This window comes from Colossoma macropomum, unplaced genomic scaffold (assembly GCF_904425465.1).
Source record: "Colossoma macropomum unplaced genomic scaffold, Colossoma_macropomum, whole genome shotgun sequence".
NCBI classification, from domain to species: Eukaryota; Metazoa; Chordata; class Actinopteri; order Characiformes; family Serrasalmidae; genus Colossoma; species Colossoma macropomum.
The window spans coordinates 8,453,874-8,469,852 of NW_023494802.1; the positions used below are offsets into that span (position 1 = coordinate 8,453,874).

At 38.3% G+C, this 15,979-nt stretch overlaps 1 protein-coding gene across 1 annotated transcript in view; it reads left to right on the forward strand.

Moving 5' to 3' along the window:
• Nucleotides 1-697: 697 nt before the first annotated feature.
• The window catches only part of pex14 (peroxisomal biogenesis factor 14), a 92,294-nt gene continuing 77,012 nt past the window's right edge, over nucleotides 698-15,979 (forward strand). The window contains exons 1-2 of the mRNA XM_036590654.1: nucleotides 698-802; nucleotides 6,202-6,243. Of these exons, the coding sequence (XP_036446547.1) occupies nucleotides 767-802; nucleotides 6,202-6,243 (78 nt within the window). The 5' untranslated portion in view covers nucleotides 698-766. The remainder of the gene's footprint in view (nucleotides 803-6,201; nucleotides 6,244-15,979) is intronic.

A 15,979-nucleotide genomic window follows, 5' to 3' on the forward strand; every position in this document is an offset into this window, starting at 1 on the left:
GTAACGTTAGTGTTACTAACCTCGCTGGTTAACTATTCACTTTGTCGTACGTGTGTGTGTCTGTATTTGGGATAAAGGGAGAAAATAATAATAAGTGAATGATATTGTAGCTAAATTTTATAATTACACCAACTTCTGTCATGTTTTTGTAAGTAAAAATGTTCTATTTAGCCTTTTTGTGCATATCCCCTGGTGTTCGTTCTCTTTTTAATTTATTTTTTAATTTTTGTTTGTTCTGTGTCTATTTTTGTACTTGTTTGGTACCCTATAGAAAGACAAATAATTACTATCCCCTTCTTTCTGTCTGTAAGCTCTTTTGCCTCTTCTCCTTTTCATGTTTTAATTTCCTACGCCTGTTAGCCTACATCTCCTCATCGCCGATTAAATGCAAAAAAAAAAATACGTCTCATATTTCTGCCAGGTAGAAGAAAAACAGCTGTTCAGGCTGTTGATCTGTTTAGGCTGTGGCACATCTGTGTTTCTTGCAGTAGAGTGTCCAATTTTGACCCTATATAAATCTCCAGAAAGTCATTATCTCGAGATAAAACATTAAACATTTGACTTCAAACAACACTGAATTATCTCAACGATTGAATTGTGACATTTGTTTTGAGAATTCAGCGAAATTCAACTTTAGTGAAAACGTCTCTATCCACAACGAATTCAGCTCTGGTTCGACTCGTCGGCCTGTGCCAGACTCGATCAGTAGGTGCAAAATCCGCATCTCCCACTTGTTAGCAGGAGCTGTGAGCGCAGCCCGGAGACGATGGCGTCCTCGGAGCGGCCCGAGCAGCAGAGTCAGGTAGTTCAGACACTTGCAGTGGACTTTCAGCGCTCATTTATCAGCGCCTCTTGCAGGCTGCGGTGTGATTTAGCCGCCCTTGGTGTTCTGTAAACTCTTGTTGTCCTTCTGACGGTGTGTAAAAAAACTTTTAGCATCGAGGCTGAAGTTGGTATCTTACTCGGCAGCTTCTGGTTCGAATTTTTCCGTTCCACCTTAAATGGTGCAGTAGTTACATTTTGGTGCATCAGGCGCCAGAGTGTAACAGCCGCACCATTTAAGGTGGAACGCGAAAATTCGAACAAGCTGGCGGTTAAGAAGCAGACTTGTAGCACACCTAACCCCGGCTAGCTGGATGTTCCTGACAGGTGCAGGCCACGAAAGGCTACTGCTTTAAAACGGACATGTTTAAAAAAGTAATTCAGGGATTTTTTTTAACAATTTAACTAAACTGCCTTTAGTTTTTTTTTCATAAGGTGGAGACAAAGCCGGCAGAGTGTATCGACTCTGCAACATAGCAAGCTAACGAGCTAACGCGCTGTGGCTGGTTCAATGTCCACAGTGTCCGTTAGCAAGCAAGCTAGCTGATGTTTACTCACAGGATGAACCCTTTCCTGTGTGTCCTGTCAGCTGCACAGAGAACTGCAGCACATGTTCAGAAAAGAAAAGAAAGAAGAAACCAACAGTAACAGTAGTGAAACGTTTTAGGTGCTAAGTAGAACCATATAAAACACGTTGTCCATCTGAAGAACCACTTCAGCATGCTTCTAGTACCTTGCCCTTTACTTAAGAACCCTTGAAGAACCATCTTTTTTGAGAGTGTGGATTATTTTTAATGAGTATACTTGACTACTCACCCCCCTTTCACCTAACTTAGTAGACCTGTACTGTTCTTCCTTTTTGGTGTGCTGTGAATATTCATTTATTTAATGTTTTCTTATACTGTGATCTTCATATACAGGCTGCATTTACGTTGTCAAACCGCTGAATTGTCATGGATTCAGTATATGATAGTAGTAATAAGTATGAACCTTTGCTTGTGTTTATTACACATTAATTAACATGCCATTTTGATGAATTTGATGCCATTTTTAATTCTGAGTTATGACTTCATTTTGATTCGTTTTGATGCACCAATAGGGAAACTATAGGCCGATGCTGATATGCAGTGTTTTTCGTGTACCTGTGTGCAGATGCTGATACAGATACATAAACACTTGTAAAATGTAGAAAGTGAGGCTACATTGACCTGGATTAGCATTAAAGAGAAATTAAACATTTAGTTCTGTGGGGTTACACATGCAGTAAAATGAATAAAAGACCGATATTTTAGCGATACAGTCCAGCATTGACTAAACATTCTCCTCTTCAGGAATACAATAGACACATCATCAGATATCGCTTTAAAATATCTGTCAAACCTGTCGCTTGGCTTTTTTGAGCAATTATGTTCCTTTACTAATATTTTTCAGATATCATGCATCCCAGTGCAAAAAACTGAAGTCGCATGTTCTTTTGCAAAATAGTGACCTTATAAAACAGTGCAACTGAGCTATGAACAGTACAAAAACCTGAACTGCCTCATATTATACCCTACATAGCATGGCTCCATTTTCACCCCATCAGTGTGAAAAACTGAGAGACTCTCAGAAGAGACTGAGCGGTTTGTTTTGGCGAGACAGCTTTAGATGTCTATACTTTGTTTGAACAGTCATTCTTCCAATATATGGATGCTGTAGTGAAGTCACACTTGGTAATAACATTAGTTATAAGTGCTGTAGTTATAGTGTCTCATGCTGATCAGTCATCAGTAGTTCTCTTTGATACTCATTGAAGGTTTTGTCATTTATGACTGTTGAGTAATGGAAAACTATTGGGAAAACTGTGTTTGCTTAGTTTTCTAGTCAACAGCAAAACTCCTGTTGTTTTGACCATTGGTGGCAGCAATAAACTAAACTTTTAGAGGTACAGTTTACTCTCTTTTTTTGGGCAGGGTCACCATTTCTTAATCATTTTACTAGTATGTGATGCATTTTTGTTTTTCTGCAGTAAATATGTGCCTTGAGGCACTGTTTCTCAGGTCAAATTTTCTTTTAAATATTTTAAGATGGTTATCCAGCATTATTAGTGGATGACTATGAGAACTGTTGAGACAGTTTTGCACAGATTTGCGTTCCTATGAATTAAGCAGACTAAAGTGTTACATATTGATAGATTACATTACCTGACTACATAGATTACATTACCTGACTAATGAGTGATGATTTAATTATTTAACTATATCCATGAGAAATTCTCTCTTTTTTGGAAAGCTGTGGGGTTTTGAGATGTTAGGGCAGAATAACAGATTAAACATTGCTTATATATAATTAGTATAGTTTAATAATGATAATAGTAAATTAGTTGGTGCACAAAAACAGACTTTGTAAAGGTTTTATGATCAAAAAGTGTTGTTTGTATTTTAGATTAGGTAAACTTTTATTTTTCTGCAACATTTTTTTTCTCTATTTGGGCAATAAGACAATTAACTGTATGTCAGGTTTTATTTGACTTAAGTAAATCCACTCAGACTCGTTAGCCTGAATTGTGACATAGACCTCCAGTACCTTATGCGTGAAGTTGTCTGTGGAGTGTGATGCTTGTTTTTTTGTCTTTTCTTAACACTGTGGATTCTTCTATTGCTGATTTGTATTATGGTTGAGCCTCTCTTTCATGGTGAGATGGCTATCGGAGTAGAATCAGCTTTCAGGCTGTACGAGTGTTTTGTTTCAGCGTTGGCTGATTTTAAGGTTCATGACTGCAATCCAGCAAGTGAATGAAAGTGTAGAAGGGTCTTTGTCCTTTTCACCTTGTGTTATGGTAGAGGAATCAGGCAGAGACACTGTGGCTGTATCTCTTAAACTTGAACTCTTACAGCCTACTGATGTGTTTGTTAACTGACGGTTAGCCTATGTAGTTAGTCCCATAACAAAATAGCATAAAGCTGTGAGATGACTTTATGTTGATTTGATTGCTTTTTAATCTATGCTCATGAACTTCAGTCTAGCCCTGCTCAGGCCATATACGTTTGTTAACGTGGAGTAGACTACATTACATTGCTGTCGTATCTGTTAAGTTAAGCTGAATGTTATGTTTTTTTGTTCAGTAAAGCCTAAAGCCTTGTTTATGTAAAACTCAGTGCTGTTTGATGTTTTAATGGGTCGGATCTGGGATTTTAGGCTTATCTGCTAACAATTAATCACCAACTAATAACAGTCAGTTATTGGTCAAAACAAGTTTACATCCCTAGTTGTAAGATATTTTATTGATGTGTTAATTATGTGCATGTTTATTAAGTCCATCACTTTTTCAGTCCATGAGCGTACCCATATCATGTAGTAGTAATAATAATAATACATAACCATATAAACAGTACAATAAACGGTACCACTTTAAAATAAAAATATTCTTATGAAGTATTTATGAACATCATGGTTCAAAATGAGTTTATTAATGGTTATTAATTAGGTCAGTAAATAATTAGGTCAACAAATAGCTTAAAATCATTAATAAGCAATTAAAACAGACAGATAAAAAGGGCAGTAGAGACGTCATCAGTCAGCATTAAACCAGTCAGCTTCAATACATATTCGTATTCATCAGATATAACAGCTAACTTTTTATTAATGTGGTATAACAGCTTATTAATGACTTTTAAGGTGTTTATGATGTAACAACCATTAAAAAATTTAAACCATTCATAAACGCTTTATAAAGGTTGTCTTATTCTAAAGTGGCACAGAATAAACAGTGAATAATGTATAATAATCATGCCCTTGTGATATTAGAGTAAAAAGCACAATTTCTAAGGACAACTTGCTGACAGTGACCATCAAGGACAGAGAGTGAGTAACATGAATGGCCTATAACGGACGCAGTGTGTCATGATATCTGAATGCAGGCTAAGGCTGGAGGCCTGCAAAGCACGGAGTGTGTTATGAGCAGAGAAGACAGCAACATGACGAGGGGGCATTAGGAAAAGCCTAATCAGTTCACCTGAGATTTACTGTCCTGAGATGTTATTTGGATGTCTGCTGTACTGTTTTTTGGCAGTGGCTGGGATTTTATTACCTGATTAAGCCCTTTGAACAGACATGGATCACTCACAACGGAAACAATGAACAAATTATCGTTGTTCCATTTTGTTGTTAACCCAATAACAGTAGTGTGGTAGCTCACTACATCCTGTGTCCAGTTTTGAATAGGCGGCTGATCTTTCGCAGCCAGCCTCTCCTTTTTTTGATCATCTCTAACGATGTTGGAAAGGTCTGAGGAAAGTGAAATTCTATAAAAGCTGGCAATAAAGGCACTGAATCAGAGCCTGACCGATGTATCTGTTGACCAGTAAAATTGTCGGAGATAACAACCCGCTCTGTCGGTTTGATACAAGTATTGCTGAAAATGTGCCTTTCTTTCATAATAATTGGACTGATGCGAAACACTGGAACGGTATCAGGATCAATACTGACCTTATTGAACGTATTCGCCAGATGTGACTGATCCATGATTGATACTGTTTTTAATAAAATAGAAGCATGTAGTTCTAAAACACCACATACATCAAAGTCTCACTTTGGCTTTTTATTAGTAGAAAACACTCCACACAGGTTAAAGTGATAATTGATCACATTACAGGTAAACTTACTTGTTGAAGCAGATACCGAGTGTTTCTTTCCAAAAATGAATGTACCCTGTGTTTCTCTACACAGCCCTGCAACATGTCAAAATAAAAGCCCCCTAACAAAACATTTCCTGAAAGAGATATAGCATGTTTTGGAATGAACTCTTGTACTGTAAAAACCTTGTTAAGTAATTAGCAAAGTTAATTACTTGCTTGTTAATTCTGTTCTTTTTACTTCTTTTCCTTTTCTTGAGTCCTTGCTATTGAGTTCCCTGTTGTGGGACTAAAAAAAGATTGTTATCTTATGTACGTATGTATGCGTGTGTGTGTGTGTATATATATATATATATATATATATATATATATATATATATATATATATATATATTATATATTATATATGTGTGTGTGTGTGTGTGTGTGTGTGTGTGTGTGTGTGTGTGTGTGTGTTTGTTCAGGTATGGAAATCAGTGTATCCTGAGTTCTTGTGGATTTGGTTGCCAAGATCAAACTTATGATCTTCCTGTGATTATGATCTTCCAGTCTGTAAAGCTCTGTTCCACTAAATTATAGATATAAAATTAGTCTAAGAAATAGAATAAGAATAAGTGTTAGAAATAAAATTATCTCAGCCAATATGAATGGTTAGCAGAATGTTTAGCTGCTGAAAATCAGTATTATGAAAGAAGAGAGCTGAGTGTGTTGCGTACTGAACGCCTCTAGGTGGAGTTGTAATGCAAGTCTACTGTTTTCTTTGCAGAGTGGATCTCCTGTCAGAGATGCTCCACCGCGGGAAACTCTGGTAAGGCGTTATTCTGGAAATCTACTCCAACTAAATCCTTCAAAAAACATAAAACACTCCCATGAAATATGTGATTGGTCACTTACAGTTCTCAGTGATCACACAAACAGATTACACTTTACATACAGTGCAAAATGTACACAAAGTCTGCAAGTTACGATAGTTGATAGTTTGAGATGTTTTGGTCCTCTTTGTTTACAGCTCAGCTTCTTAACAGTATTATTCAGGTGAGCATACCAGTTGCTGCAGAAAACCCCAGACTGTCATTAAGTAAACAGTATGTTCCTACAAAGGCAAACAGGAGGCCACTATATTAAAATGTTGTCACATTGATGTTTTGTAACATGTAATAAGCAGTCAGGGTTTTTATCTTATATCTGTTTTAACATGGCAAGTAAAACCGCATTGGTATAATGTTTATATACATTCAAAACTTGACAAAATGGTAATGGGATCTTATTATTTCATTTTTTTCTTAATGAGCCTTTTCTAGTCATTTCCACTATTCTTGCCTGGCCTCAGACATTAGTATGCTTAAGCCTATTTACTGTTTTGTGCGTAATTGTAAAGCCTAGAATCGAGCTCGTCGTCCCTGTGTTTTCATTGTCACTGACATACTTGCCTGTGGCATGTTTGTAACCTCTGGATGATTAGTTTCTGAATTGTTCCTTTTTGTTTAATGTGATTTCACGGCATATATGATAGCAAACCAAACTCAAAGCGCTCTCCTCAAAAGCGGAAAAAATGTGGATTATTAAGGCTCCTTGGTCTCCTAACCGGTCGACAAGTCGCTTTTTCCCCCTCCTTTTCTCTTTTTGATGAGCTGCTCTTTCCCAGTTAAGTGGATTATTACAGTGCTGGATAATTCATGTCACAAGGCATTATTTGGATGAGGTGAATAATTGAAATCTGTGTCTGAAAGGATTTGATGTGGATGAGAGGAAGGGGACTGGTGGCAGGGTTGGAGGGAGTCGGAGGCAGGCTCTGGGCGGGTGTGCCGGGGTGTCAGGCTGGGGACAGCACTCATGCTAACAGGTTCTGACTCACCTCGCCGGATGGGCGGCCCTCACTCCTCAGTGGCAGGCGGCCCCGTCCGTCTGAGCCGTAGCAGGTTTGGACCTGCGCTCCGCTCTGGGCTGTCAGTCAAACCCAACACCAGTCCCGTTCAAGCCTGAATGAAGCTCGCCTCCGGGGGCTATTGGCATCCCCACCCAACTCACCAGCTCGATCACTGTAGTTCATCTCCTTCTCTCTCTCTCTCTCTCTCTCTCTCTCCCCATGTATTTCCTCTTTGCAGTTTTTACGTCTGTGAAAATCTTTGACATACCATACATCTGTTGTTTGAATATCTCTAAATAATTAGGGGTGGAAAAATGTATCAGTGTATCATCATGCTTCAATCTGAAGGTGTCGATTCAGCTGCACTAGTTGTGGAACGTTAAAATTGACTGATATTATTTGATAATGCATACACTCTTTTGAATAAACTAAAATTCTTGGGCTATTTTCAAACATAAAAGTGGAATATAAAACACAACATAAAAATGGATTATTGATCTATTGTGTTTTATTGTCCGTATTCCATTACTGTGTAAATAGTTCATTTATGTATGCTGTGTAAAAATGAATCTTACCAACATAATTCATGATGCACAAAGATATTGGAATCATCACTATCAACAGATAAATATTTAGAAAAATGTAGTGGCATTGGATAAACTCAACTCATCGCAGTGCTTTTTTTTTATTTATTTTTTTTATATAATCTATTTGAGTATTCAAATAAGGCAGGCTTAAAGTTTTTGTATAAGGCTTAAGGCTTTTTGTATAAAAAGCCGTGAGCTGTGTGTTAGCATTGAATCAACGCAATGTTGAAACTCTAGCAGATGTCACGTTATGCAAAGTGTGCCCTTTTTATAGCGACTAAATTTTCCTCACTTTTTGTTTGTACTGTTCTCTCTTTAGTCCATGGAGTCAATATACGGAAACTAAGCTGCAAAAACAGCAAATTCTGAGTTCATTGTTTTTGTGTTGTCACCCATTCAGCCTACAGCAGTTTAGCCCCACCCATTCACACTGAAGTTATATGAAGGCCTGGCTTGCTTCTTGACTGACACTGCACATGCCAGCCAATCAGAACAGAGCTGATGTACATATGTCAGTCTTAAAGGCACAATGATAGAAAAGCCTGTTTAATTGAAAACGATGAAGCGAGGTTGAAAAATTGTGACCGTTTTTGCTACATACATCGCAAAAAGTGAACCTCTAAGGACAAAAAATAAAACTGTAGGATTATGGGCGCACTGATGCTCTTGTAACCCTACAGAATTAAAGGTTTCTTTGAAATGCTAAAGCATCTAGTTGATCCAATCTCAGTCTATCTGCATTGACCTCAACTGCAATGCAAGTGTAAAATATTCAGTGTCTCTGCATTCCAAAAAATAATCAAATTGAATTGTGGTGAAATTTAAGATTTCAGGATGCACTGAATTGTTTTCTAAAAAGTCGTATTGAAGTTGGGTCTGTGAGGCCAGATTTGTGCCCCTAATAATCTAATCTACATTATTTTGGATGGTTTTTTTAGGGTAAAATTGATTGTTTTATCTGTATATCCCTTGAATTTTCACACATACAGAGTTCTTTAAGAGACTCAGATTAATCTTGTTGTTAATAATGTGCTGTAGATAATGTGTTTCTGCCTGTGGCAGGTTCAGCTGTGTTTACTCCAGTGTGGTGATGACCATACTGCGTGGCTATAGTGTGTGGTTATGCTGCAGGGCTGTGTTGTGCGGACTTCCAGGCTTTGCCCTGCCCGCTGGGGTTGCTCTGTGTGCCCCAAATATCACTGGCCTCCTGTTGAAAGAGCCAGGGATGCAGAAGCCGAGGGAGGAGGTAAAAAAGGAGGAGTGAAAAAAAGGAAAAGTTGTCAGAAGAACATGCCGGTCTCGCTGCGACTTCAAAAGCTCCCCTTCCCCAGGATATTAAGCGACTGTGATGAAAAATTTAGTGAGCGTTAAATAAGGCGCTTTGAAGTGATCTGTTTTGGCTCAGCAGTCTCCGAATTTCCGGAGCCCCTCTGCTATCACCACCATGTTGGGGGGGGAAAAAACCCACAAAGCCCAGGAATCGGGGGCAGCCTGACAAGATGCCAACATTAACATTACAGCCAGTGGCACTGGCCTCAGGGCAGGGTGGATTGGTGGCTTCTCACTCTTTCTCTTGCCATCTTTTTTACTTATCTCATTTTGTTTCTCCTCATTTCTCCCTGTTCCTCCCACTTTGCTGTCACCCTTTGCCCTCTGGTTATGGTAGACATCTGTTGCTCATATGTTGGTTTTGAAAATGAGCTTCCAGTTCAGTGGGGACTTGTGGAACACAGTAGTTCCAGGCAGGAGGCAGTGCTCAGGATAAAGCTGGCGGCAGCCCCTTTTTGTTGCTGGACTGTGTTGGGGGAAAGCATTTTTATTTGTTTGATTTTGACTGATGTGTACATGCTCTGCCCACAAATGTGTTTTTTTGCTGTGACTGTTGCCGGGTTGGACAAGTTTCATGTAATGCTGGCAAAAATCCCATTCGGTCTAATGAGAAACTTTAGTGCACAACTCAAGTTTTTGTCAAAATTTGTACATTTCAATTGTGCTTTTAATTTTAAATTACAGTCATATACACAAAGTTACATGTTTCAGTGATTTTTCTAAGTGAAAATAAGTCAACACATCCTCTGCAGAGAACAAAGTTATTTTTTTTTATATTTTTTCCTTTTTTTCTACAAATTTTAGTGCACACATTCTGTTTATCTGCTGAGTTTGACGTTTGGTGAAAAAAGTAAACCATAAAATACAAAATGTACCACTTTCACAGGCCAGTAGTTTTCCATATTATGTTAAATTTAGCAAAATACCAGTGATGGTGCACTAAAATGTGCAAATGTGTGTTCTTTGTAGAGGGTGTGTTGGTTTATTTTCACTGAACGAAACATGTCAGGTTTATTGTTTTTTTTTTTTGTTTTTTTTTTAACCATTATATCAAAGTTGCGTAACATAGGTGCATCAGAATGATTCAAACTCTAACTGCATCACCCACAACGATCCACCCCCCCATCCCTGAGTCATACCCCAGCAGTGCTTACAGAAAAGAAATAAATAAGAAAATAAATAAATACATTTATAAAAAGTAGATTTAGTGTACAAGTAAATGAATCACTTAGAGCAATAAATACAATCCAATACAGTTACCTAATTGAGGATGTCAAATAACACACAGGCTTGTTGTTCTGGATTTTAAGTATACAGGAAAATCTCCCCAGTATTTCTCAACCAGATGGTTTTTTGTCTTTAAATTAAATAGTATTTTCTCCAGAGGGATGTAGGAAAAGACTTCTTTTATCCACATAGAAAGGCTAGGGGGTTTCCACTTAATGGTAATACATTTTTGGCAGCAGGGAGTGCTATCTTAATAAATCTAAGGTTTACCCCTCTTTTCTTATAACACAGATTCATCTCCTAGCAAGGTAAGACTTGGTAATGGCAGTGTATTCACTTTGGTGACCTCTAAAATAACGCCTAAAACTGCCTTCCAGTATCGCTCCAGGTCAAGGCAAGACCACGGCATATGTAACAATGTTCCAGTCCCCACTTTACATCTGGGACAATACATTGAGCAATTATTGTTCATTTGATATGACCTTTCAGGAGTGAAGTATATCCGATGAATGACATTAAACTAATTTAACTTATGGCAGCTATGGAAGGAGAAGATTTGTGCATTTTCCCAAATTCTCCCTCACACTTCATCTTCAGTTATGCGCTCCAAAAGTCCCTTTTCCTCTTAAATGTAACAGTAGAGGCTGCACCTTCTACAGATTCACATAGCTTTTCATAAACATAAGAGGCGAAGTTTGTGTTTTATCATGTCATCTAGAGGAAGAGAGAGGTCAGGCGATACTCGGACACCTTGCTGTGTACGGATGTAATGTTGCACCTGCGGGTATTTAAAATAAAATGTTTGGCAGGAAGGAGGGATTTCATAGCTGCAGTTGTTTGGAGGACATAAGCACACCCTCTTTATACAGGTCACCAAAAGTTTTGATGCCTCTGTTATAACAGTGGTGTGCTATCCCATCTCAACTGACGGCAAGGAAGTGTTAACATAGAAAGATAACAATGGTGGCAAGAGGTATAATGAGGCCTCAGCCTACGATTGGATTAGATTTTCTGTGTTGTGCTGGGTTCACCATTTGATATTTTCATGACCTTTGTAATAAAATTTGAATGAAGAAATATGATGACTGTATCAGTGTTGTTGCTAATGAACATGCTGGAGTGAGTTGTTCAGTGATCTTGCTTGTTTTGAAACTTTGGGCCAGTCAGTGCCATAATTTATAGAATGCCGTTTCTGTTTGCCTGCAATTTAGCTAACAACGTAGTCCAGCTTTGTAACATAGCATTTTAGACTGGAAACTCAGTGTTATAAAGTGAAGATAAACTCTGGCCTAGGTGTGTTTTTGCCGGTATTCTGTAAAGCAACTGTTGCTATAAAATAATGCATTTGTGGGCAGAGCAGTGGTAGCTCAGTTCGGCGGATTCTGATGATGAAGTCGCAAATGAGTTCAGAATTACAGAGGTGGTAACTGGTAATAGATCTAAAGCACTAACACATTGCTCCTTTGGTGAAGCTTTGCAGCAATTTGGAGCTTTTTTTTTGCTTTTTTTCTGCCCTTTTCTTCATTACTTTCTCTAATTGTGATTGTAATCCATTATTGGAGCAGTCTGCAGTAAAAGGGCAGTTATGGTTGGCATGGGGGCTCAAACCTCCTAGATATTTCAGGATTATTGAGGAAGATGGTCACTATGAGGCTGTGAGAAGTTCAGCTCAGCTTCTTGGGCAGCGAAATGAGACAAAATTAAAATGTGTCTGGTTTTAATTGTTATAAAGGTTGATTTATTAATTTGTGAAAAAAATGAGAATTTGTCTGATGATAATTAGGGGTGGAAATATTTTTTGTTTTTGTTATAAATTACATCACAATATGCCTTTCTGAGAATATCATGGTTGTCAGTAGGACTGGGCAATATGATGATATTTTAGTGTGATTGTGATAAAATGTTGCAGTGCGTTTTCTGAACAATTGCACTGAACAGTTACATGTTTTATTTGAACGAGAGCAAAATTGGTCCTGTTCGTGTATTTAGTGCAGAGCTGAATGTGAAACACAGAATAAAATGATTGTGTAGTTTTTGATAGTGTTTTTTAAAATGTGCCACTACCAGTGGTTTTGTCTGAAACCTCAGAAACACTATTGTACTGTGGTGCATATTGTGTATTATGAAAGTGTGTTACAGTACTGTGATATTGTTTTTGCCATGTCACCCACCTCTAATTGTCAGCACTGAGCAACTGCATTTATTATAAAAATGACAGATTTAGACAAATTATACATAGAAACAACAACCAGTTCTTAAACTGAAGCCATTTTTATTTTATTCATTCATTGTCGGATTATTTTTCCTCATGTTGCCTCTAAAACCCTTTTTTATTCGCAGATGCTGAATTTAAAAACAAATTATTGCTGTCTGTTTTTAATAGCCTTTTTAAAATGTCACACTGCTGTTTTTGCTGGTATGTTTTGTCCATTCTGTCTCAGAAAACTGAAGTATTATGATACGTCATGTACCATAAAAGTATCTTGAAAATTTGTGATTTTTCGCTGTATCGCCCTGGCCACAAAACATTATTGCAAGTTCTGAAGCTCCACTGTTAAAGTTTTTCTTCCTTTGTTGAAGTAGGCAGTGCAAGACAGTCATTTTTGAACGTGCTATGTCCTTAACAGGAGACGGTCTGTGGAAAGGTTCGTATTTAAGACAGATGTCGGGGCGAGTGCTTGTTGACCGAAGAGAGGAGGGAGCTCAGTGTAATGATGTGTTGTGGAGAGTGGCACTTGCACGTCCTGAGCTGTTGGAGTTTGTGGTTAATGACACAGGAAGGGCCTGCTGCTTTATTGTTGCTGTGTTGCGCTCCCTCCCCCCGCGCTGTAGCATCCTTGGAGGACTCTGTATGAATTCTCACTGTCATGTCCAAGGACGAGTGGCGCAGGGTCAGCTAATTGCTTTTATGATTATGATTTCACGTCAGATTTATCGTGCGTGCTCGGAGCACTTTTTGAGCTCTGCCGTGGATGCCAGCTTCAGAAAATGAGTTTACGGCCCTGGGCTTGCTTGGGCCTCTTGTTTTAGCGCAGGTCGCTCTTTTTGACTCATTACACATTACTGATTGGAGGTGAATCACTCTGCTTTTTCCTGTAAAAGCTTTCCTCCGTCGCCAGGCTTTCCCCCTTCAGGCGCCTTTTGCGTGCATTTCTCTTTTTTTTGTAGAATCCCCTCTTGAACCCCGTGTTTGTTTACTGGTATGAAATGCTCATGGCATGACTAAGGGATGACACTAACCAGAATTCTCAGTAGTTTCCCGTTTGAACTGTGAAATGGCGTGTCTACAAAACCCCACATCTTTCTTCTGACTCTCTGATGCTGAAATATTTGGACTCTTTCATATTTTCCAGAATGGTAAACTGTTCTCTTTTTTTACTTTTGATGACTTTTTTTTGGTGCTGCTCTTTGAAAAGGATGAGTAGATAGAGATGAGTGAAGCCCAGATTTCATTATTCTGTGGTTTTGGTCTTCTGTGTGCTGCTGGACCAGATCACTGGAGCCGGTTCCCCAGGGGCCAAATTCAGCAGATTTATGGCCGGACATCTCCCCACATGAAAAGCCCATTTCTATTTTTTTTTTCCTTCATAAACACAATTTTCATTTATAATCGGTGCTTGGTCTCTGTTCAGATGCTGGATGTTTTTGTCTGTTGACATAGTTCGCATCAAGAAATCCAGCCTTTTAAAAGCATTTCGTTAATTATGATAAATTAACAAATCTGTGGAAGAAAGGAATGGCTTCATTTTAGCACCTTCTTTTTAGTTTTTCTTTAGCTGTCCTTATCCTGGCAAAAACCCCATTTAATATCTGACAATTATTGACATTTCACATAGGAACGAGCAGTTGAACAGTAGCACTGACGATTTAGAGCAGGCCTTTTGTAATAATGTTATGTAGCCTCAAATGTTGTTTTTCTAGAGCTTTAAATGCCACCACTGTATACTGACCTACATTCTTTGACTTCTAGGAAGGTCTTGACCTTTTGGTTGTTTGTGCGGTCTGTACTCCTTCATTTGAAATGTGTGTAAACAGAAATGCAAATGTTTTTAGCATAAAGAGAGAGACTTCAAGTGAACATAGATGAATGGCTATAGACTCTTTATTTAGGATTGGGTTCCCCCCGCCCCCCCAAAAAAGGTAGCACACAAATTTCACAGGAAAAATTGTTAGAGAGTTAACTTTTCATTCTTTCTGGACCTAGCTGACATCAGCTAGGGTTGTTGGCCTACTGTTGGCTATATCTTACTTCTCAATCCTGTCCTTTACAATGCATCCTTGGCAATACGCTCACTTCAAGGCACGTATATTTCATAGCATCGAAGTGTAATAAAATATACATTACTTACAAACACAAGCAAAATTGTCACGCTTTACAGTCCTGTTAAAACATAAAATCACTGTTTCACTGAATAGCTATTATTTTCCACTATTAAAGAAAAGCCTGAAGTGGCCTTATTAGCAGATTTTTGCATCCTACTAGCAACTGACGACTGAAAAGCTCAAGCTCAAATATTTGCTGTTTCCGTATGACCCATCAAGTGTCTCAAAGTATCGTTGCTGTCAAAAAAAGAAAAAAGGGTGTCAATTTTTTTTTCTTTTTTCTACATCGTTTGCACAGCAGCTGCAGCTACACTATGTGAAAATTTCATGATGAATGGACCAATAGAAACGCTCCAGAATTGCTTGGAATTAAGTCTCTTTGCATTATGTACACTACGTATTTGTTTCTCTTTGGCAATATGCGTTTTCTGCTTTCTTTTATTTACATGCACGCTGTAACTCATGGTGGTAAAACATAGTGAGTAACAGCTCTGCCCTCCACATGGCAGACTGGGGGACAATTCCCCACCTGGGCAAGCATACCATGCCATACCAAAAGAGTCCTTGGATGAGACTCTTAACGCTACATTTGCAACACAACACGATTGAACTGTGAGTGCTCTAGATAGGAGCGTCTGCCAAATGCCTAAACTAAAATGTAAAAAAATTGGCGTCAACTCTGTGGAGAAAAACACTTAATTCACATTCTGTGTATTGCAACTTAAACATATCTATAAAATATGTATAAAATAATTGGTATCAACCTGAATAATTGCAGTTACCTCAAATAATGTTTATTAATTGTGGCAGGCCTATTCACGAGTATCCACCACTGTCAAGTTTATGATCTTTTTTTTGCAAAACTTCATAAACTCCTTTAGACTTTTGCAGGTTTAAAGCTGTTGTAATTAACATCAACAAGATCTTGTTGGAATGAAAGCTACCTGCTGATGTAGTACAAGATAATAGTCGTGCTACACTGTATAAGTGAACTGGGGAAAGTTGTCAGAAGTAGTCTTAAACTTGCTGAAGGAGCTGTCTCTGCTGCATGTGCCTTTCTGCTGACTGCAGATTTCTGGCCAGTGCCTGGCCTGCAACATGTGACATTTTAATAGAATGGTCGTATCCCTGTGGGAAAACACAATTAGATTTGTCATGTGAGTCAAAAACGATCAACAGGAGAAGGTCCTGGGGATGAGTCAAAGAACAGT